The sequence below is a fragment of the Pempheris klunzingeri genome, chromosome 22, assembly GCF_042242105.1.
Source record: "Pempheris klunzingeri isolate RE-2024b chromosome 22, fPemKlu1.hap1, whole genome shotgun sequence".
Taxonomy (NCBI): Eukaryota; Metazoa; Chordata; class Actinopteri; order Acropomatiformes; family Pempheridae; genus Pempheris; species Pempheris klunzingeri.
In genome coordinates this window covers 8653258-8678598 of record NC_092033.1, presented here as the reverse complement: position 1 = coordinate 8678598, position 25341 = coordinate 8653258, and the positions used below count along the sequence as shown (strand labels likewise).

Below are 25341 nucleotides of genomic sequence, written 5' to 3'. Positions count from 1 at the left end.
TGAGCTAAAATCAACCTGAAACACAAAGGCAGTCATTATTTTTCTTGACACTGAAGTAAGTGTGGGGAGTCAATATGGAGAACAAGGGAGGCCACTGAAAAGATCAAATGGTTGTTGTCGTGTTTACCAGAGCAACACCAGTCCACGTCTGAGTATATAAATCAATTTATTGCCCAGCAAATGCAAATAATGCTAATGATTTTACCCAAACACAAGTCTTGATTTTGAAAAAGACAAAAATATCATTAGTTCCCTGTTGCACCACTGCATTATGTGCCATTTTATTACAATTCTCAACTTTGATATACTGTATTTTCAGCACTCAAGTACAATACTGCACAAATGTAAAGTAAAATAAGAATTCCAATCTGAAAAACTCAAGTTGTCATCAGCGTGATAATTTAGCTGAACCATAGCAGACAACCGTGGTGCCTGATGACCGAGATTAAAAACAAAAAAAGTATCTGTAATCAATAAATACACATTTATAGGCAGCTGAGGGAGAAAACAAAAGCCAAATGTGAGAGTGGGGATCTGCATACAGTTTGCAGGTTTGTTCAGGTTTGAGTAGATGTGGATCGCAAACTTCACCACGAACGCTCTGAACATCCGTAAAACATTCACACAGCTTTATACTGCCTTCGACATGTTGAATATCACACAAGTCAGCTCTGCACCAGTTAAAATGGCTGCATCCTGCTGGAAGCTAACCCCGACCTAACATTCAAAGCTTCCCCGGGCTGGACGAAAGAAATTATCATCCCATAGATTTAAACAGTCAAACTCTTTGGATAAATATTGGAAATTAAAAACAAAACTAAGGAAGTGTCTGTTCTAAATCTGCATTCAAATGTGGTAATAACTATGAGCATGTTTTTGTTTTGTCTCTTGAGGGGGGCTGAAGCACACTTGATTTTTTTTGTACAGTTACATCTATCAGGCTCACTACAGGTCAAACATCACCCTAGTTTGAAACTCACACTCACACTCATCTGTACAACTCTGGATCTGCAAGAAGAGGACAAGCAGGCATGTCTATGGAGTATCTTACGTATAACCACACAACAGACACTAACTAAAAATCAGATGAGCAATGAATGCTTTATCAGGTAAGTATACCAAACTAGCTAACTATCTGTAATACAGCCATATAGCATATGTTGTTTAGTTGAAGTCAACACCCAGCAAAACTAACTATCCTGACATGTCAAAAACACAGTTCAACAAATATTAGCATGATTTCCATCCTTTCAATGTGTCCCGGGTGAAAATGTTAATCACAATGCAAGACAGAAAACAAACTGTATTTCAAACCTGAACCATATAATTCGAACAATCCTACATTAGCTCATATAAACCCAACACTGCTCAGCCCTGGGTAATTCCCCTCATCTGCAACGGGGTGAAAATTTTGATGTTAAACCACAAATTGCACAGGATCAAATTGCAGGAAGAGGAGCATAAACGTAGGATGAGTGAGAACAATGTGCTTTTCTAGTTACTTTTGACCTTCATGGCTTTTTAGAAACATGGTTTTGGTGACTTCTTCAGTGGTCACCGTCCTTTTAGTGATGAGGCACAGAAGAGGGAGTTGAGCTCAGAGGTGATCTCCCGAGTATGATTCAGCCTTGAATCTCCCGCTCAGGATACACAATCTGCCGCAAAGTAACCAGTGATTCTTACTGCAATCTATGAAGTGAAATACATTTCAAGGTTGTTTTTTTTTTTTTTTTTTTTTAGGTAGTTTGACTGCCATGTCAGCCTCGACAAGCAACACTCAGTCAGTGTTTTGGGTGCAACACTGAGTTTTCATGAGGCTACAGAGAGGTGTCTTATCACTGTACAAGGTAGATGCTGTACATAAAAAAAGAAAAAAAAATCCAAAACATGTTGACCCCCCCATCGGGCAAAAAATGCACAAGAAATAAAACAGCCAAAAATCAAAGCTGCGATTGCAGTCTCTTTCCACGCATCATGGATTTACATCTTAACCCGCCACACTGAATCAACAATGAAGAACACCAGAGGCTTTTCTTTTTGAAGATAAGAAGTCAAATCTGTACATTTCAAATTAATGTTAAAGTAATTCCCCTCAACAAAAATTGCTACACGCCTAAATATCATATATTGGGCTCTTATTTTGTAATCTTCATCCAAATGGAGATCCTGGTAGGCAGACATGAAGTGTGGGAGTCCAGTTGATGCAGTTGGGGTAACATACCACAGGTCAGACCAATATGAAGGGCATGCATTGGAGCAACCTCCAGGTAACAGTGGAATGTGAGGAGGACCGATACTACACGAACCTGAATCTTCAATAAATCATTTTTTTCTCAGATCTACTCAATTACCATATGACCATTTTTGTTGCTTTTCACTAAAAATAAAACTGACTTTGGTGCTGGTTTTACTAAATTCACCACAGTAGGTGATAGTTACATTCTTTCTCTGCCTGGAAAGTTGTTCTCGACCAATAATCTAAATAGAAATGTGTGTTAAAAGCAGGAGTGCAGGTAAGACAGTGGCATCCTGCACAATGACAATGCTTGGTGCTCGTGTGTTTAAGGTGCCTCCTGACAGAAAACTAGTGCAATCTGTGTGAAACGTGAAATCCATATGGTCAAATGGTCAAAGGGTAGTTCTGGTCTGTTTTCAGTTCCCAGCATACCAAGTGAGTCTGACCAAGAATGTTCGCAAATGCCTCAAAGTAAAGCCGCTTTTGTCTTCACTGCCTTTGTGCACAAATCTTCGGTGCACATTTTTCAGCTGGTGTACATTCAACAAATCAACACCAAAAGAACCCTACGCTTCTCTGTCACCACATTGTCCCTCCACCTGTACTAAGACATAAATTCAATTAACTTTTTTTCTTCCCTAAGGCTTGACCTTGTTAAGCTTTTATTTTGAACTGCACAGCGGCACACGTAGATAAGCAGCTGCAGCAAGTCAACAAAGAGTAACAAAAACTTAAGTAACATGTTTAGGTAGCATCCAAACTGAAGGAGAAAGAAAGGCATTTTTTACTAACATGTCTCAGTCAATGTGTTGAAAAAGATCTGCTCAGGAAGCATTCAGGATTAATTTATGAATGTCTATTGGCACTACCATTTTTGTATTTTTTATGTGCGGAAGATCTCATGTGTGATTGTGCGCCTTAGAAATACTGTCTTGACTGCAGGATAATATTGTAGAGCTGTGCACCCAGGCAAGCAAGAAATAAGCAGCTCCACAGTGGAGCAACTAGCAAAATGTTGGTCAGAATCGATTAGCATTGTGGGAAAAGAAAGGAACTTAGGATTCAGGCCAAACTGGACAGTTATATTTTAAAAAGTGAAATTTGAATACAGAAATGAGATGTTCACTGGGGAGATGTCCTGCCTACGACTACATGACACACCTTAAAAATGCTGAGATGACAGGGAGAGAATGTGAAAGCAATCGCGACGTCTGTGCAGGGAGAAACAGCTACAGAATGGGAGGGGTGTCAAACACACCAAAGGCTAGATATTCATAAAAATCCTTGTTTAGTAGTAATAATAATAATAAAAAAATCAACTTGTTTAAATATGAATATTATAAGTCTGCTTTCTCATGGTTAGGAAATCAAATATAGTCTCTGTGGGGGTTAAAGGAGGGGGCGGGATGGGGGAGCCCTCCTATCACTACAACTCCATGTCCTGGGCCTCGTCTTCTGAGAAATCAGACATGGAGCTTTCAGATGAAGAGTCGCCTGCCCCCTCTTCCTGCTCCTTCAGAGCTTCCTCTGTTGCATATTTCTGGATGTACTCTGTGGAGACAAACAGACAAAGAGAGCATGGTCAGACAGGAAAAACTGAGAGCCGAATCTCCCAGAAAATGACTAGTGATGAGAGTAACTTATATTTTGTCAGATAATACATTTGGGAAATTAACTTATTCCAGGTGTGAAATAATCTAAGAATCTGCAGAGATCTGGGATTGAGGCCCGACAGATTTTGATTAAATTGGACCTTTGATTTTCTGCTTGTACTCCTCTGGCCGGTGAAGGTACATGGCAGCTGCGTCTCCATTCAGGGGGTCGATGGGGTTTGGGTAAGCCAGCAACTGGGGCAGGAACGACTCAAAGATGTTGGTCAGATCTGGAGAAGAAGATGACAGATGATCGCTTTACAAACCAAAACAAATATGAAATCAGACAATGATATAATATATATAATCAGGCTATAGTTTAATGGCAGGTACTGTCAGGCTTTTCAAAATCTAACCATTAATGTGAAGGAGCTTCACGGAAAAAATGCTCACCCAATATTCTGAAAATTATCTGTCTAATATAAAACTGCTGTCTCTGTTAATTGGCCACAGGAACGCTCATAGTTCACATATGTTAAACCAGTGAGGACCTTTACAAAGAGTATCAAAGATGTACAGTGTCTATGCTAGGAACAGGACCCCAAATGAACGCCTCACAGACACTAGAACCACACTAATCCCTTTCACTAGCTCGCTGCTAGCAGGCCTCAGCTTTCTCTCAGAGCTGAGGCCTGCTAGAAAAGCCTGCAATTCTGCTCTCGCCTTCTAGGTGTCACTGTTGGGCGCGTTCAGGTTTGGAAAACAAACACTTCCCTGAAATTCTATTGTAAAGTAATTTCATGTTTAGCTGATTTATTCAGTTGCTTTTGTTCCCTCTTGCTTTGCAGAGCCTGATAACAGTCAATGCTTGGCTGATTGGCCTATTCTTCCCATGTTTGTCCAATGTCCAAACACTCAACACAGCAAAATCTGCAGCATTTTATGTGAGTATGAATAGAAGGTAAAATAAACCCTTGCAAAAATCACATTTGTATTGACTTGATTCTAAAGAAAAACAGGCTGCGCTAACTCACTTGATAATATTTGATAGCAACAATGGTATTGACATTAATTAGCAAATCTCTCCTCTTTATATCAAAACACTGAAATGAGCGATAATTCTGACTCATGTTGCTTAACTACTATTTAGGGCTTTAAAATTCTCCTCTGAACCATATCCAGAACACCGGTAAAAATAAATAGGGACGAATGTTAAAACATCTGCTAGGGATATTACTGTAAAGCCATTCATATTACTCAACAGCTATCTTAGCTGTAATGAGAATGAATGGGGAGATAGACAGAAGGGCGCAGGGAAATGGAGAGGAGCTGAGAGAAAGAGAGAAGGTGACACTGAAAGGAGCAACTGGGTGAGAAACAGTGAGTACAATTGCTGCCATCGGGAGTATGTGAGCATGTCCCTGTCTCTCACAGCTGACAGACAGTAAATCACTCCTGTCGAAGGTGAAGGTTTTCTGACCTTGCTGGGTGAGGGTATTACCTCATTAGTGTGCAATTCTACCCTCAATAAGTAGATTAGGGTCAATTGTGCACCACTGCCTAATGTGCCTGCACTTGCTAGTGAGGGGCCCGCAGTCAACTTTTTGGTGCTGATGGCGTTGTGTCAAGTTCTTCCACACATAATCACACAGGCCTCAGTGAGGAAACTTAATATGGGCACGTACGCAGAGGGGCCACTCACCATAAAGGGCTGTCCATGTCTGGTTGATGACATCTAAGCACACAGTCCCTGACCTGCGAGACCGAGGAGAAAACAGAGTTAGAGGGGTACGGCTGAAGGGAGGTATGTCATCTGTTAAACAAGGCTGATCCCTTTGCTAATGGCTGAGAAATGCTGCTTTCTTTTGCCCAAAGTTGACACATATCCACTGATATGTCTCGCATCCTCTGTGTCATATATCACTTGTGTGGCAGCCAGTAGTTTAATAGCGAGATCCAGAGATTCTTGTCAGGTTTAAAATATCACATGATCAGGTCAAACGAACCAGGTCGTTGGATTCATATGGTTACTAGTAAATAAATAACTTTAAATAGCCCATTGCTCTTGTTAGCTGCCTAAATATGTTGTTATCCACAGATCCTTACAGATAGGCATTGATTTAATTACAGTTACCTGTATACATTATTTACCTGTTGTGTGTTGAATTACAGTGTCACAACGTGGGGCTGTAAACATGGGTAACATGGAACATGCCCCAGTTTCCCACTGACATTTACACGTTGTCAGTCATTTCCTGGTGATACAAGTTAAGTTTCTGATGAAAATCGCCTGAATGCACCAATATTTTTGGTCTTTGAGTCTAGACTGTCCCATTTAGGGATGCACAGTTTCGGCTTGTCCATCAGGTCCTCCCAGAGACCAACCTTCAGGGACCTTGTCCCTCAGAGGATCTGGCCTCTAAGCAGTGGATTAACAGGCCCAGAGGAACAAAGAGCTTGGCCATGTTCATTATTCGTGTGATTTGCTTCTCTTAGCAGATTGTGCCAAAACAGGTGGCTCTTATAACAGTCAGAAAACCTAGAACTTGCCATAAAACTTGAAAAAGCAATATAGAAAACACCAGGAAATATTAATGAATTCAACCAATGTTTTTAGTTTATGATGTGACAGGATAGCTGTTCACAGCATGACACAATACACAAGGACTTCATGATAAGGATCAATAATCCAATAGCCTGCACTGCAGCCTCAATGTTGTGGTCTCATCAAAAACATTGATTCTTCATGCAAATGATTGAAATCAACTTACGCTTCGTCAATGTTGGGATGAAAAATCTTGTTCATGAATCCTGAAAAAGCAAGTTAGAGACAAGGACAGGATTAGAAAAAAAAAAAACATAGTGGCGTGGAATCAAAACAAATGTGATGTTACGGCCCTTCATGCCACAGTAGAGCCCCTACCTATTGATGGTGATTTGAAAGGGTATTTGTCCGGAAGATCTACTCGCACCTTCCACACGCCTCCCTCGTACGGTGCTGCACATGAGGAGGGGACACAAAAAAAAATGAGAGAACACAGCTGAGGACAGAGCAGAGACTTTCATTCCATTGAACATCATAATCCATCCTTCATACACTCCAGTGGATTTAGATACTCTAAGGCTGTATCAATTTTCTCCACTCTTTTCTCCTCTCCTCCGGAACACAACAGAGAGGGGGCCACTTGAGAAATGAGCTATGAGCTACCGCTTCCCTTTGGCATTTTCTTTTATTTTATGCAGTAATGTATTTCAGCCCAGGAGAATTCTTTACTTCCAAATCACTTCGTATAATACACTGGCATCAAAGAGGAAGAGAATGAGATTGTGTGAGTCTGATGTGCTCTCCCAGAATAGCTGTGTGTAACAGGACCCTTATGTGCTGTACTGAAACTGAACAGCACATAGATGACTGAACACACACTTGTTGAGGATGAATTTTGGTGAGCACGTGTGCGCACACACACACACATACACCCAGACAACATCATAAAACAAGTCAAACACCCACTTCTTCTCTTTACTGAGAAGTGGAAGCAATTTCAGTGTGACAGATGTTGCGAATAGCATACGAAAGAAGAATTTCCTGCTGATGAGGCCACTTTCCTCATCCAAATTCCCCTCTAGGCTCCTCTCTTTTACACTTTCTGGCCTCAGGCCTGGTTTCAATCCAGTTTACGTTCCTGGCCTGCTGTGACGAATTTCTCTTTATGTTCCCAACAGGAGAATGACAGAGATTCTTGTGTTGGCTACCCTCTGGACAACATTGAGTGTCATTTCAAGCTCTGTTTACAGTTTAACTAAACACTGGATGTGGATTAGTATTGGAGTATCGTTTTTTTTTTTTTTTTACAACAATGTCAATCCGGCTTTGCAACCACTTTTGAAAATGTTTAAACGTTTGGTCAGACAAGGGGGATTACTGGGTGAGCATTCAAGGTAGCAAGAGGCGGACATACAAATAAACATGTCTTAATTTGTTTTATAAATCTCAGAAGTCAGATGAAAAAAGCACCTTAAATCCTACGGGTGCTTCCTGGGACACATTAATTAGCCCGTATGAGGATTTAGCAGCAAATTAGGAACTCTGTCTAATGTGTCAAGACAGAAAAAAATCAGTTAAATCAGAAAAATGGAAACACTTACTTCCTTGTGGTCCAAAAAACTTCACTACAAATTCATTGAGTCCACTGAGGATGGTGACTTCATGCTTGCTCTCAATGCTGTAAGGTTGTTAAGGACAATGTCGTCATATGACTGCATACACATAAACATAAGGTGAGGGCCAACAATAATGAACAATATTCAGGATCACTGACATGTTGGCCTCTCCAAGGCTGCAGTTGTTTCCAGTGTAACACATCATCACATGTTTTGCTGAAGAAGACAAAAGTGTGGACAGAGTCTGACCTTTTTCCTCTCTCCAACCAAACATCATTCTTGTATTTCATACAGAGTTATGAAAACTAAAGAGAGCAATAACGGCTTTTGACAGATAATGAAACCAAATCAATGCCGGAAAATTACACTTGGATTCTGTAGCGAGCTTCAGTTCTGGAGACTCATTTTCAATGACAATCAATAGCTTCATGCCAATTTGTCATTCTGCATGTTGAATTGATAGTGCCAGACTGAATGTGAAGTATTGCGAGCCAGTGAATTGAAAAAAAAAAAAAAATCATGCACACTCACAGTAGATCATATTCGCTCATGGTTTAGGAATAAGCAGGCCTACATCTAACTATCACTCTCTAATAAACCCACTAGAAATAAACCACTGAGAACCACAATACAGAGGGCCTTACAAAGAGGGCCTGAGCTTCTACAAGTTTATGTTACGTCTGCTGACAAACTCCAATGTACTTAAATTAACTAAATAATCAACTTCTAGACTAGACATACACACTTTAATTTCACATACATGTAGTTCTATAGTTCATAACTTTGAGATAAGTGGAGATAAGTATGTCTTTTTTTCAGTAACCAACTGTAAGGTCACAACTATTCAATATTTAGCAGTTCTTTGAAGAACCAAATTTTCATCATTAAGGTTATTCATTTCTGATATTTGCAGCTCGGTGCTCTGTGATTGGTCTAGGCACATGTTCTCATAATTACTAAATTTCTAACCCTCTTCGTGCAACAGACTGCAGATAATGTAGATTCTGTTAATATTCGGGTGGACAGATGCTTGCATGTCAACTACAGTGTGAGAGATGAACAATAATAACAACAGAGTTGCTCATGGCATACATTATAATGGGATGCATGACTCCCATTAGGAAAAAAAGGACAGTTTGACCCAACTGTTTAAAATGTGATTACTGCAGTGTGTATCTGTTTTAATGAGAGTCACCTTCATACCTATTAACAAGCTGAGGTTTAGAAAACCTGCATTTTCCCACATCATCTACCACAGGAGAAGATTAACACAGCTGGTAGAGGAAATGATCACACAGTTTCATCTGTACCTCCAGTCATATACAAAATTACAATAATAACAAATCCTATGGTGAGTTAGCTTATTTTTATTTATGCATCATATGGCAAATCCACCATTGCAGTTATGTGCATATTATACACATTCGGTCTGATCATTTTTGATCTGCATTCTAAGACAGAATCATCACAGAGAAGTCATTTCCCTTTCATGTGAGCAGAAGGAAGAAGCACAGGAAATAAAACTGAATCAGAGAGACAGAGAGATAATAAATAGGTGTAAAAGAAAGAGAGGAAAATGATCGCAAAATGAGTGAGAGACTGACAGAGCACATTAGAGACAGAAGGTACAGGAGATGGGATAAAAATCAGTTTTCCATGCCACACAGTAGCAGCTGGCCTGTCAATCCTGATCGAGTGTGTATCCCATTAGCAGTAGCACTTACCCCCAAAGGGTTAAATCAAACTGGAGGTTATTTTAAGCTCTGGTTGAGTCTGCAAAGAGCAGGCCGAATCCCTGGCTTTAGCAAGGAAATGTGTCATTGTCAGGCACAAGAGGAACCTCTCTGTTCTGACTCGTGTTGGAATCAACGAGCAATTCTGACTCTTTCATTCAAAGTCCAACATAGACTGAATGGCTGCTAACACCAGGAGTACATTATTTATCTAAAGCATGCTGGCAAAACAACAACTAGCCTTTTCCAAGAGGGAGGCTCCGGTCAGAGTCTCTCATCAGACTACATGCATTATGTTTACACTCTGCAGCTCACTGTGGTCTGCCCTTCATGTGAGCACAGCTATGCACCTAGCTAGTAGTGAAACTGCTGGTCTGTGAGAGAATCTGTGTACGGCCACATGAGAGAGGGAAGCAGTGCAGAGGAGGGGGATGGTATGGACTGTGTGTTATGTTATAGAAAATAGCAGTAAGATAGGGTGGGGGATAAGCTATTAATTGGGGTTGAATCAACTCTGATCATGCTATAGGCTAATTGACATTGGCCATACTGTCTGAGAAACCAGAGAAGAAAAATTATGAGTTAAACATTTAGTTGTACAGGTTTATGAGATAATGTGTAGCACAAGTTCACTTTACAAGACAGCAAAATTAGAAGCGAGCAGAAATGCAAAGGTCAGGGTGTTAGTGATCTGTACATTTTTGTGTAACCATAGTGAGATCACGTGAGAGGGGGAGGAGGTGGGGAGAGCGAGTAGCTCACATTGCACTTACTAACTTCTCACATACTGCTACATTCACATGATAATCACACACACACACACACACTCACCTGAAGGCAAATTTAAGTGTAGTCAAATGTCACAAATAACTACATCCAGTTTTCTGTGGTGTCTGTGGCTAGACTGAGCACTTTCTATTTATCCCCACAATCACAAATACTATTACCCATCAACCCCATCTTCCTTACAACAACCCCTAGGTTATTCATATAAATAACATGAGGTTTATTGATTTGCCTTGTTAATAACCATAGCAGCAGCATCCACACGTATTTCTCACAAACTTTATCTTCAGTAACAATCTCTGGCTTTGAAGTCAACTTGAACACTCATCTTCTCCTCTCATCTGTGTCTTATGTTGGGCCAGTCCCAAAACTATGAATTCACTTTGGCCATCTTCCATGTCATCATGACACAACGGTCTAATCCACTGGCCTTTTGTTTAATACCGTGAGACCCAAAGCTCCAAGCACTCATTCCTTCCAACCAGTAAATAATGACAAGTCACTGTCAACAACAGCTCCCTCCCCTTCTGGGGGAGTTTGGCAGGTCTGTTAAAACAGAAGGGAGTTCCTGGTAGAGCTTGTAAATACCCTGATGGAGTGGAAGATTTATCGAGAGTGTAGCTGACAAAGAGCCACACAGCCAGCCAAACAGAGAGAAGATAAATTGATGGTCAAATAACTGGATAGGCAGGACATACAGAATCAACCAGTTAACTATGTGTTGCAGTGTCTTTTTGTTTGTGGTTTTTAAACAGAGATACACTGACACATGACACACTACATTTCAAAGGACATTGGTTTCACCTAAATCACAGAATCACAAGAAAGCATGACCACTGCAGTGTGTTCACAGGCACATTAATATTAAATTTATATTTGGGACATTTAAATAGTGTGCTTAAGCGCTGCTGTGTCTAAATTCAAGTCAAATGAAGTCATACATGAGCATTGTAAACATATACAATGCAACATAACTGACAGTGACCTGAATCAATCAATCTTTAATGTTAAAATTTCAAACATGCTCGCCTGAAAAAGCTGGTAATTACTGCTATATTTGCTATGTTCTGTCATGTAAACATCACAGCTCTCATTGATAAGCTATATAAACCATTACAGTGGTTACTCATCTATCAATATACATCTCTATAGGATATCGCTGTATATTGATGTACATTTATACACACTTATTGTCACCTAACCAGGATTAATTAATAACAGGGTTTTGGTCAAGGTTATGAATTGACTTGTTCCTCACTCCCTGCATAACAGCTATCTGTCCATCCACCCATCTTGGATTAGTATAGATAAGTCATAATCTGTGGATAGCACAGGGTCAATACCCTTTTACGAACACTTCTAATCTGGTACACAGAGCCCAATCAACCCAGAAGAACACACACACACATCCTCTGTACCTCAGATAAACCTGAACTATAATAGCAACATGGTCTCCTGTGTTAACACCATTTTATTGTACGACTTTCTTTATATAATGACATACTGGCTTGAAAACACTCACACTTGAAAATACTATGTAGAAAGAAAATGTCTACGAGATTTTCTTTCAGACTGCCTCTTTAAAATGTTTCAACGTTTACTCAAGCACTAAGGTCAATGTTATCCTGATTTTGAATGTTATAAAGCACATTTTAAGGCTTAGGTATAAAAATATGCAGTAAATAGCATTTACAGTTGTGGTCTAGACATGTCATCTTTCCTCCTGGTCCACTCAGGCCACTCTCCCTGTGTAACCCTGGATCAAAATATCCCTTCCTGACCAACCTTTCTCTAAGTATGGAAAACAAACATGATGGGTAATCATAAACAGCACTCTGGCAAGCAATGCGGTGTCGACTATGCCCAAACATTTCCCTCTTTGGAGACAGAAGTTGTTGATCTGGTAAAAGGCAGGCACTGGCTAGTTTCGAAGCAGGTTTTTGTGCCATCTTTCTATTGAGGAGAGGAGTAGAAGGAAAAGCCCACACTATTCTTTCATTGACAGGGTGATGTAATACATTTTACAAATCCAGGACAAATGTATTTTCTTTCTCATTTTTAGTTGAAAAACAATGCGATCAAAAAGTGCCAACATGCTTTGCAATAACAATATCAGCACATCAGAACAAAATGTTCCTTCAAACATTGTACTGCACATCTACATGCATGTACAATCTAATTCAAAGACCAAACTGCCTCTACAGGTTAGTGTAGACTATTTACATCTCAGCATACAATATCCTGGCCACCTGCTGACACCTACAGCTCCAAGTAATCCATTTAAGGGGAAGGTGCAGAGCTTCTGGACAGACTAGGCTGAAATAACAGGAAAGGCAGCAAATCAAATAATCCCAAAGACATGGAGAGTGAGCTAGGTTGCTGAATAATGGAAGGGACACCATGCAGAATTCCCAGTTATACATGGCACTGACCACTGAGAAGACGACTGTCAAAAGACTTGACACAAGAAGTAATGCTTGTTTTTCAGACCGGGAAGGCAAAGCTAAGAAGTCTGCCTGAAAGTCACTAATAGTCCGTAACCCCCAAAAGCCAGCGGGGAAGAGGAACATAAAAAGAGAGTAGAATAAGAGCAGCGGGCTAAAACAGGGGAAAACAACCGATACAGAGAGATGTTGAGGAATAAAGTGAAAGAAACATAGAAAGAGTGACCCCAAAGGAGAGGCACAGAGAGAGTGGTGCAGAGATAATGAGAGAAAAGAGTTCAGCCTTGTGAATGTTGATCTAGCCTGGCAGGCAGATCTGTGGATGTGAATGACATCATTGCTGTGGACTGCAGGCCCATGATGCTGGATGATGATGATTTTGCCTCTGTGCACACAGACACATCAAATAGCAAAAGCCATGTTTGGATTTGACTTTTCTAAGGATGCCATAGTTAATAGTTAAGAGTTAAACCAGATTCAATGCAAACAAACAGGTCAATATTGGCAGCATTCATTATTCAAAATGTGCATCAAAAAATTAAGCACTCTATGCAGTTTTATTATAAAGAGCTTTTGTTTGAAACATAGTAAAATTACACTGATGAGTTGCCAGAGCAGTGAAAGAACTATAGGCAGCATCATATAAAACTGTGTCATCCGTGCAAAGATCTATCAGTGCCTCAGAAATATAACAGGGGACATCATTAATGTAAATAGAGAATAGAGTGGGGCCAAGCTAAGAGCCATGCGGAACAGCTTTCTTGATAAACTGTCACTTAGAACGCAGCTTCTCATGTTTTCCAATACAAATGACTAATTATTCACAGGCAGATTTTGAAAGAGACCTGGAGCAGGAAAGAGAGGTTTTGACATCCAATGCTGCAGCCGTACCACTAGATTACCTGTCAACACAAAAGAGATTGTAACCTGGCAAGTTATCATTTTTTCTGCAAATATTTTGGTAGCTAAGCAAGCTGGCATGCAGAGTATCTTGTCTGCTTTAAGCAGGACTGTGTAAAAACTCCAAACGACTATCCATTGCAGAACTTATCTACATATAATAAATGTGCCAGTTATATTCAGAGGATTGAGGCTATAAATTAGCCTGCATCAGGATCAAAGCAAATTCTTATGTCATTATCTGCTACACAGGAATACAGCCTCGTTTGTGAGAGGTGAAATGCACTCATAAGTTCATCATCAAGTAGTTTCTGTTTGTGCTGGCACAGTACTGTGGCCTTGGACTGAGACATACCATGGTGTGAAGTGCATAGGAATTTGATGATGTTAATTTAGTAGTTAATTTAGAACTTAATGCTTAGTTCTTAGTTCTCAGAAGAAACACTATAACCCTCAGAGAGAGGTTGTTTGAGAGCACATCTTTGTTTAGAGATGAGGAACTCTGAAGCAGCAACCTCTCTTTCGTTTTCTCTCCCTCACACACAGATTGTGGTAACAATGTACAATCAAAGGCCTTGCAGATGAAAGGCCGGAAATATAGCAGCTGTCCTCAGGGTGTAAGCAACAGCTATTCTTCCCCCATCAAAACAGATACAAGTTAAGACTACCAAAAGAAATGTACAGGCTAAATTCATAACCTACTAAAGATAGAGAGAAAGAGCCCTTACCTACACAAGACAGCAAACTACATTTTGCAATAAAGCAGAAAGTAGCAAACCTGTACAGCTGAAGAACAATAATGAAACAGACAACAAAGTCAACACAAACATTACACCAACAACAAAGCTATTCTTTCTTCTTTCTCCCATTATGGATCATGCCCACTCTGATTTGGGGCCTTGTTCAAAAAGAGACAAAGGAAAATTAATTTTGCATAGGTGTATCAATGACTTTAAGGTTTGCTTAAGGTGTGCACATCATTTCTGCAAACATACACCTTTATCCATACATGTGTTGTTTCTTCTAAAGTCCTAGCCTGAAAATGCACTAGTATTATTCTATGTAAATTTATATGTATTAGTGCACTGCACCCAGCCAAGCAGGATTACTGTGTGACCTCCACTACACTCAGTGGTCTGAAAACTGCAGCTATTGTAGCACAGCAACCATCCTGCCACAGCAGGCAGAGTGGGAGATAGGCACAGTGTTGCTGTGAGAGTGTGATTTAATCAGTTCAACACCAAACAAACACTGTTCTCCCCAGCAGCCGTCACCAGCCAAACCCACTGACCCACTCCTACCTTCTCTCTCTCTCTCTCTCCATCTCTCACACTGAGGCGAACGCTTTCCCCCAGCTGTTTACTTTCTTTTATTGCTCATTAAGTCAAACTCTCTCCACTCAATTTTAATGCAGATTTGGAGCCTAACTGAACTGCTTCAGCCATCAAAAAGCTCCCTCAAACCTCAGCTCATTGACTCAGTAGATAGATAATCCTGTGAATACATGGTGAGCTAAAAGGGGAGGGAAATGAGAGTGAACGAGACAGAAGGCCAAGTTAAACAACAGCTCCCATTCATCCAGACTACAGATGGCTCAATACATTTTTACATTTTTTCATTTACAGTACTGCTATTATGGCAATAACTCCCTATTCCTATCTGATCTTTTAGATGCGTATATATACACAAAGCTGTTAATGATCGACCAATCAATATGCAACTTCCCAGGTGCTTAAGTTGTCTAATAAAATGAGTGTACCCTAGATTTGGTTATTGTGAAGTCCTTTAGGGCTACAAAAGAGTAAAACCAACAAAAGTCTTTCAAAGTCTACTTTGATTCATTTATGTAACTATATTTGACAAAATGCAAAATCTTTACAGCAACAGAAATTTTCATAAAGTTTATGAATGAAGAGGTTTTAATTTGGGCACAGCTGAAAAGTAGCTAATCATCAGGTTAGCTTTACTTAACTAACAGCTCACAAATGTTGGTTTAGGGCTTTTGACATGAATGGTGGCCAATGGTAGAACTGAGAATCAGTAGTAATAATGAGTTAAAATGTGTTTGCATGTTTGCTTGACTGATATGGAAAATGTGATGCCCTCCACTGTACTTCCAGTTATTCATGGTCCCAGATTTGATTTAGACACATTCTGCAACAACGGGAGGTTCTTTAACTAGTTCCTCCACTGTCAATGTATGGCCTGGTTGTTCTAAGCTCTCCTATGAGGCGAGTACTATCATACTAGTACACAGAGGTATACTAGCATGATACAGGCCTGCGGCCATGCCAGCTGCTCTCACTTCCCCTTATTCCTGCCGATACCACTAGAGATACTAGAGATCTCTTGCTATGTAGATCTGCTCAGGGAAACTAAGGTTTTGATGACCTGTATTACAGCATACTATAACATGTAGCTCTACAAGTGCTACAAGAGATTAAGCACATGTTTGTTCTACGTAGTGGCAAAACAAATTAATTAGTCACAATGACTGATCTAGTCCTTCAAGGGGTTTAGGGGCATTCTTTAGTTAAGATTCTTAAAGCATGACACAATATATATTAACATACTTTAACCTCTGCTTATCACTAAAAATAGAACATAAGTTTAATTGATCTCTGACAGGAAATAGGTAAAAGGCAGGGTCTGTAACATTGGAGAAACTAGCAAGAGTAGCTAGATTTTGAAAGTGCCCTCCCTTTATGTCTTACCTAAAAGCCACTCCCCCACAGCACATAAACAAAAATTGTCTTACACGATAGTGATAAGACGACTGGCCACTGATGCCACGGCTCTGCGGTTGGGTCCCTTGTTCATTCTGTATACAACCACTGACTGACAACTCTGTTTAACATCAATATCATATAAACACAAGCAAAATAGGTGTAATGTTATCTTTAGGTCATAGTTACTGCTAGCTAAGACAGTGTGCTCTGTTCTGTTAGCTCACTCAACGACAGTCTGTCACAATACATACATTGGAGAACCAGTCTGTCGCTAAAACGTGGCTCAAACTTTGGCTATTCTTCGTCTGAATTCTGCCATTCTTGCACAACCAGCTTGCTAGCTTGCTAGCTTTAGCAAAAAGTCTGCATTGCCTTGTGGAGACTCTGAAATGATCACACAGGCTTATTAGCCACAGCAACAGCCACAGATACAGGATCTTTTCTGTGTTTTTTGTCAAAGCATTGTTACAATAAATACAATGCAATGCAAATACAATACAATGTCCCTGATGTAGGTTACATACCCTGCCTTTAACCCTGAACAAAACAGCTCAGTTGTCCTCATGGTTATTCTTTAATTTGCCAACTACTGCTGCCTCAAAAGTTATCTTAGGACATGAACTAGACGGCAGTTAAATAAACTAAAAAAAATGTGGTCAGGTGGTCAAGTTCAGAGATTCTTATGTTGCAGTCATAAGGTTTACTAATGATGAGAAACACACAACAGCACTTGTTTTACAGTGGAATTAAGATTGGTGATTATCCTGAAACATAAAAGCCTATACAACATAATTAAAAAGGCTTTGGTTTTGATAGAGCCATGCTGTGGATACATTTTCCTCCCAATCAGCCACTTTGACAGGTTCCAGTATGTTTTGTTGTGGTTTTATTTACTGAACTACTAACAACTATGCCAGTAATATAAGTAGGTTAACTTCCCTATCTGCTGCTTTACCAACATATTTGAGTTTCCAGGGCCAAACACTGCGTTTACTGTAAACAGGCTGTACTTTGGACAGTTCACAGGTTTGGTTGTCTTTTAGACAAAGACAGAAGCATCCTCCTTTACTGTACTGTAAACTAGTTACAAATGTTGAATCTAAATTGACAAATACATTTTCTACATCTCTTGGCGGTGTTGTCAAGCAAAGCTGCACCGAGCTCATTCCGAGACTTAAAGTATTTAAATACTGAAGGAGCACTTCGTTTCAGTGTGTACGGACTGTGTGAAAGAAAACTTTGCAGGAGGTTTTACATATCAATGGACATATGGCCCCAAGGGCCAGTCTCACTGAAATCCACATGCAAATGTCTGGTAGCTGTTAAGCGCTGCACTCACTGGATGGTAGATGGGAAGTAAATTAAATATGAATACCTCAGTTTCATTTCTGCTTTGAAAATTAAAAAGGTCAACATCTAGAATTTCAATAATTTTAACATATGATAAGACAAAAGATCCCGAACTGTAATTACAGTTGCAATCACGTAAACTCTACATAAAACTAATGTTATTATGTAACAGGTCGTCTTACATGTTGAATATTTGTACAATTTACTTGGTCTCATTCATAAATGCTAATAGTGCTGTTTTCTCAGCTCACCTTGAGATGTGTAAACACAGAGGTATACCATCCACCCTTGAGGCAAATACACTCTGGGATTAATCTTTTCAACCAACATTGTAGTAACAGATTGGAGAATTCACATACAATCCTCCATTTGCATTACAGACCTACTTTTTTTAACCAACCTAAAATGAAACACACATATCTAGGTGAATGCTCAACAGCTATCCCGAAACATTATAATCATTTTGCAAAACAGATTTGGTTTTCATCAAACACAGGCCTGAGTATAGTGTGTTAGCTGATCACTACCTCCTTGTGTGAGAGATGGAGCAGCACAGTACTGCACAGGCGAAGTTCTTTGTCTTCTCTGGTGAGAGATGAGAGCCCACCCACTGCAATCAAACGTGAATCCTTCAGCTGCACCTCCTCTCAGCCCTTCACTAAATCAACAGTCTATTTACAGCAAAAGCACAGGGTCTCTGTGTCTATGCACGCGTGTCAACTCTGTGCATGTGCGCACAAACCAAATGATTATTAATGATCACAAAACTGAGCCATGGCAGCAGAAACAATGGCCTGAATCTGAGGCAACCATTTAATGAGCAAATCTACTAACAGACAAGAAAAAAAAAACTGAATTTCAATACTGACATGCTGAGGGAACTGCTAACAAACCTGAATTTCAGTGAAGTGAGAGACACACATGGCTAATTTTATCAACTTGATACAGATGAGACACACAGATGCAGCTTACCAGATAGTGTCATGTATAGGGTGTGGATGCTGTAGGTTGCACTTTTTGATAAGGCTCTTTTGCATCATAGGCTAGTTTAGCCAAGACAAAGGGATATTTTAACATTTTCAGACATCTGGGCTCAGAGTCACTGGCTCATATGCCAGTGTATGACAAAACATCTAGCTTGCCTATCGCCATCCCTTCGATTTTCCACATTAAAGCAGCAGTGCACGTGAGCGGCAGAGGCAGACTGAGCTCCCCAGTGCCAGAAAAAAAAAATCATGCGAAACAAAGAGAGGAACTTCAGTCCATCTGTTTTTCTAAGGGAGCTCAGCCATGCGTGCAGGAAGCTTCACTGTTCGCACTGTGGGATTAACGTAAAGGGCCTCAAATCTCCTACTGTCAGAGATGCCTTGCTCCTGGACCCCCAAAAACAGGACTGTCAATCAAGGTGGGGGCCTCCTGACTGGAGTGGGCTTCATCCAAATTTACTACGTTACCTTATGTTACCTCATAAAGAAATAAATAGGAAAAGGAGCAAGAGCTTAGTCGGGACTGGATGATGTAGCATATTTCTAAGAATACGTGTATTGATGCAGACAAAGGTGCATATACACTCAGCAAGGAGATGAAGATGGAAAGAAGCAGGAACAGTTGTATTTTTAAGCTTTCAGACTGACAGAAAAAGATAATAAAGACAAAAGGGAGTAGAAGAAAAATGTTTTCAACCAACAATTACATATATTTCATGAATGCCACTAGCACACAGCCCAAGAACCACAACATATGAATCTTAAGACATACACTATATTTGATTATATACAAACAAAACCACTTGAATTTAGGTATTATATATTATCAGGACTTGAAGACACTTTAAATAACTTAGTTCAGCCCTCATAATTTCATAACTGGTTGATTATGTACAGTGGGTGGGCCGTTACTTATATTGTCAGTGTTCGAGCTTCGTACCACAGATTAAATATCAACCTCGAGCCTCAATAAAGTGATAACTGGGCTTTAGAGTTAACAGTATGGTCAATGCCTTCTGACTCAACCCTAAGTAGAGGAAAAACATGTCTGAGATGAACAACTCCCATCACCAAACATACCGTAGATTGCCATCCAAACAACATGTAATTTGACTGTGTATAAGTTGCAACATCTGTTTTCTGTTGGTCACGTGCTTTTACATCTACAGTATATGGTGAACCATTTTTGCTTTCAGCATAATGGTACTGTGGCTTGCAAGTTTTCTGTAACCTTCTTAGCTTCTTTGTGTCTACTACTGTAGTATTTCTATTACATCATAATAACAAAGTATGCTGTTTGTTTAAGCAACTTCATCACCAGACTAGAGCTTTCTCCATTCTCATTATGAGTTCACCAAGCTCCTATTCATTCAATCACACTCATTCAGGAACAGGCAGAAAACTGCTGGCTCCTTCCCTACAGTTAACTGTGTCTAGTTGGTTCAGTCCTGCAATAATAGCGCTAGGTGCAGATTAGCTGCCTATGACTGTGTGACATGGTCTGACACAGCAGCGGGAGGTGGAGGTCACGGGGTCTTCTGTAAACGGGAAACACAAAAGACTCCGCTGTCCGGATGTCATGTTACAAGGGCACAATGGGGGCGAAACACCAAGCGGAGAGCAGATAAAGCTCAGGATTGGTGTTCTACTCAGGGATGGTGGGGTGACCTGGTGGGGGAGGACGTTGAAATAAAATGAAACGAAGGAGGTGGTGGACACTTCCTCTAAGAAACATATCCCCTGGTTGTGGACAACTGAATAAATCAGGATTAGTGAAGGTTACCTCTAAGAAAAATGTAATCCTTGAAGAAAATATGAAAATGCAAACTAAACTTGAAAGGTGAAAGATGAAGTGCAAACCTGACATATAGCACAGAGGACTGGGGTGAAATGATAAAGATTGATATACACAGTGGTATTGATGCCAGGTATCATATGGATACTGAGGCTGGTGAAGCATGCAACACCCTCCAAACATCTCCACTCAGTCGCCAATGTAATTCACTGGTGGCCATGTTTCATACAACTGCCATCCAATCACTGTAAGACCTTTCAGGAGCAAGTGAAAGGTTGAAAAGTACAGCTGAGAAGCAGGTTTGTTTACATAAAAAAAAAAATGTCTCACCATCCCCTCTGATGCAATGAGATTTCATATGTTGAGATTTCATATGTGAACATATGTACACCTCATGGCTCATGCTCTAATACAGAAAAACACTTCATGAGGACAATGCAGCCACTCAGCGGCGACTAATGAAGAGCTGAACAAGATGATGTCTACTTATTTGAGCGCTATAAAGTCCCAATCTCTGCCCCTTGATGCTAAGAGCCCATTAGTTTGCCTGCATCTTCACCTGAGGTCAAGTGAGAAAAGGATGATGAAAGGTAACACATCCAGCATCCAGCAATTATTCAATCTACACAATCGAAATTAAGTTAATTGGAAATTTCAAAACGCTTGTATTGCTGTTCATATATCAGATGACAAAACAAAGAAGCTTAAAAAAGCTTGAAAAATAACCCCCTTGTTGAGGGCAAGAAGATACAAATACATTTCCATGAAAATCCTGATAATCTTTTAAACATAAATCAGACCACATAAGTGGTACACACGTAGAAATTTAAACAAACATGTCTTACGTTATTCAGTTTATTCTTGACCAAATATAAACTGCCAGATAATTCTACACATTTCCTTTTCTGCCCCATTCACTGAATTCACATCCATAGGCCAGACACCACAAGAGCCTGTGTTAGCATTCAAAATAGGCTTAGCCCTTTGTAATCTACCTGTGCTCAAATTCCAGCAGCTTACTGCTTGAAAGCATTTGTAAAGCGAGTAGACCAATGATGAATACATGCAAATAATAGCACAACTACCTACACAGTATGTGCAGTCAACCCCACACAACAAGCTGAATGTAAAGCTCTTTGAAATGACACACTCTTAGACTCTTGTTCAAGAACACCATGTTCCAAAATTAAAGCGCCGTGTCCAAGAGCAAGGCTGAATAGCCAGTGGCCAAAAGTTATGCAGGTCATTGGAGAATAACACTAATTTATGGGTTAGTACTCAAGAAGAAACAAGTTGTCTTGTGCCACACAGGACTAAGTTTCCAAGGGATGGTTGTGAAACAGTAGGGAGAAGGAAAAACAGTGTAAAGGCAGTATAAACCAACACTTACTCCCTTCTCCATGGCCATATTTCATTAAATAGCACAAAGAGTTCAGGCGACTGGCATGCAAGCACAAACACTGTATGTTTGGTGCTAAAAGCAAGCTGCCATCCAGCGGTCTGGCTTAGGGCAAAGCTTAAACCCAATGAAACTACATTCTGAGGTCAGTCTGACATTCATTTTCATGAATTCCCTAATGGCCTCCGCTCTAGATTCTCAGCTCTCCGGTGGCCACAGCAAATTAATGCGTGAGGGCTCTCAGTGTCAGCCCATAAGAAAGAAGCTGCTCCTGTCGAAAAGGCGGTGTGAGTTTCGGGTTTTGGTTTCACCAGGGGGAGAAGCAGGGATAGAGAGCACAGAGAAGAGGTTGTTACTGTTGGTTTTGCTCTGGGGACGCAAACAGAAGGAAGGAACTGTTTCTCATACCAGTAACCTGGAGCCCTCCCTAGTTTAACCCAACGAGACAGCCTACCCAGCAGTGAACCCATGCTATGTGAGCCAGTAAATCTCAGTTCTGTAGATCTACATTTAAACACGCATGGCTGTCTTACTCAGCACTTGCTGACCACTGTACACCCATGGTATGGTAAAACACACACAGGTCATTGTATGGAACTGAGCAGGTGGCACACACAAGAACCTGCTCTTGCCTGTCAGTCAAACAGCTCAAGAAGGAGGGGGGGGGGGTATACTACTACTGCAAAGGCAGCTTGTGTTGCAATCCTTAAAAAAAAAAAATCTTATTCATGGCTGCCAGAGTTTACACCTAAGTGGAGTTGAGTGGTGTGGGGGGGCATAAAACCTGCTCAAACAAGCACTGTTGATAGCTAGCAGACGTAACAAAATGCCTTAGGCAACAGGCCAAAACAACAGAAACTCAGTTAGCTGCAGCCTCCTTGTTGTCTAATACATATTGCAGTTTCAAATATACAGGCCACTAATATTTCACTTCTAATGTGCTGGTATTAAAGCAGGATGTATTAAGAAATCTGTATAGTCTGACATGAATGGTATATATTAGCAAACATAACTCAGAACACAGTAATTCTTCCGTTTCATTAAAAACTTAAACGCTCAAACTCCCAAGATGTTAAAAGTGACCTCCCATGTTTTTGATTAGTTTTGAGGAGCCCAGTGCTAGCCCCATATTTGACAAAGCTGTGCTGCCATCCCATCAGCTGTTCTTAGTCCCTCCCTCTTGTGGTTTCCGGCTAGTAACAGGCTACCCAATCATTAAGCTGGTTTCCACTGTGCTGGGACAAAAACAAAACTACTTATTCATACTGTTCGCCTAGATCATTATATGGACTGGAAATAAGCTGTTATGGTCCATTTTAAGAGCTCCCTCTGTCTGCCCCAAGTGAAGCTGAGCAAATGAATCAGCAGCACAAAGGTAAACATGGTGACAACTTCTTGAAAAACAGAGCACTCTGTTGTTTAAAAGTTGAGGCATTTCACAGAGAAAACGACTGCAGGCTCATGACACCTGCTGTACCACTTCACAGCTCTCCTCTTCACTTCTAATTCCAATATATATACAAAAACAGCAAATAACAACCACTCTTTGAACGATACAAGTTATCCTTCCATATATTTGCCTGCAGACACTGAAGTACAGTGAGACACACAGATCAGGTGGCCATTTTGATGTTGAAATTAACCAGCAGACTAGCCAGCCACTAGCGTTACAAGGTAACATTTCAAGTGGCAGAAGAAATAACACAATTGGAAAACCCCCAGCTGGGGTTGCAATGCAACGCTAATGAGACCCGGAATGATTTAAATGCTGCAAAATCGCCAACATTTTTACGAGAGCAGAACAAAAGACAGCAGCATTTTCAGTTGACGTTAGCCTTACGTTATGTAAACAAGCTCCTGTGTCAACGTGTAAAAGGGCCAGTTTGACTTAACTCCCCTGACAACAACAGGCTGGACAAAAGAAACCAAATTGCCATAAGGTGTTAATATAGTCTAACACTGCCAGGTCTATTGGTGGTGCAACAAGATGAAAGACATTCCTGAAAAAGGAGAATACCGTTAGCGTCTGTTCGGCTGTTGCAATATTTTTTTTTAAATATAGACAGCTAACGCTAGCGTCAATGTTACAAATATAAAGAGTTGGATAAATGCTAAAAAGGACATGGGACCGATATGATTAGCTGTCCCGATACGCGACTGGAGGTTCGCAGGACAGAAATAGCTAACACTTGGCTTTGCTAGCAAAATGTTGTTTACACAAAAACACCAGTCATTCACAATGAGAGCTCTTTCTGCTTGGGGTTACCAAGACAAACAGGCAGCATCAATAAAAAGGGTCTGTTAGTAACACATTTCCACATGCATGAGGACATAGCTGACTAGATAACGATTTTAGGGACAGTTGTTTATGTTCAGAAAGGATACAGTTTCACCACATCGGTATCCATTCGCCTTTTACCCGGACTTGGAGACGACATTTTTTGCTATTTCCACCGCAGAACACCAGCAGGTAAACTGAAAGCTAGCCTCCGAAACGCTAGACAATCTAGCAAACTGTACCATCCATTTGCTTTGAGAAATGTCCACAGCAAAACGTCTTCACAGTTCAATGTCTCTCTGTCCTAATGAGTGGCTGTGCTAACGTTAGACCTCTGCTGTTCACTGCCTCTCTGACCATGGTTCTGACAAGCTAGGATCACTCCGCGGACTACGTCATATGTGCGACCAGACGTCACAATAAATAGCCATTTGTAGTTTTTTCAAGGCCCTTTGGCTTTGTAGCTTAAATTTCATGTGTGATGTGTGTTTTTTTCCTATTTAGGAATTTTAAAAATAATATAAAACATAAAGATGATACATTACTGTTAAGACACTTTTTCGGGGGTTTCCAATTCAGAAGTGTTCTCTCAATGCTGGGACCTTGATTTTTTTTTGTCTTCCTTGTTCTCCACCAGAAGTAAAGGACACACCCAAATGCTGGATGCCAGAACATATACCTCAAAATGTCTGGCCACAGCTGACAGTAATTGGAAGACAATGTTCTCCCTTGATACAAATGCACATAGACCTTTGAAATCTTTTAGTGGAACAAGAATTAAATCAGCAAATTTCTTACTGTTTAATGGCCAAATGACACACAATTTGGCCTTGTTTTCTCAAGAACCACCATGATTAGAAATGCACCATTCAAGGCTTCAGGGACAGTCTCATACCAGCTTTCATAACTACAATGGTTTTCTTGTATCCTAACAAGGCTACCACTCAGTGAA

The 25341-nt window shown here is 40.3% G+C and overlaps 1 protein-coding gene across 1 annotated transcript; it reads right to left on the bottom strand.

The window, feature by feature from the left end:
* Positions 1 to 249: 249 nt before the first annotated feature.
* Positions 250 to 24734, bottom strand: ube2h (ubiquitin-conjugating enzyme E2H (UBC8 homolog, yeast)). Its single transcript, XM_070854129.1, has 7 exons — positions 24497 to 24734; positions 7975 to 8051; positions 6752 to 6826; positions 6600 to 6639; positions 5531 to 5583; positions 3990 to 4118; positions 250 to 3787 (listed from the first exon to the last, which is right to left on the bottom strand). The coding sequence occupies exons 1-7, from the start codon at positions 24547 to 24549 to the stop codon at positions 3663 to 3665; spliced, it is 552 nt and encodes a 183-aa protein (XP_070710230.1). The 5' UTR covers positions 24550 to 24734; the 3' UTR covers positions 250 to 3662.
* Between the last annotated feature and the right edge of the window lie 607 nt (positions 24735 to 25341).

What these genes read in the sequence shown, in the direction of transcription:
- ube2h (XM_070854129.1), bottom strand. Translation starts at nt 24,549, where the DNA reads ATGTCGTCTCCAAGTCCGGGTAAAAGGCGAATGGATACCGATGTGGTG. An exon ending in CATCCCAACATTGACGAAGC is followed by an intron (nt 5,584 to 6,599) that starts GTAAGTTGATTT and finishes TCGGTCTCGCAG; the next exon opens with GTCAGGGACTGTGTGCTTAG. An exon ending in GACATGGACAGCCCTTTATG is followed by an intron (nt 4,119 to 5,530) that starts GTGAGTGGCCCC and finishes CTTCTTCTCCAG; the next exon opens with ATCTGACCAACATCTTTGAG.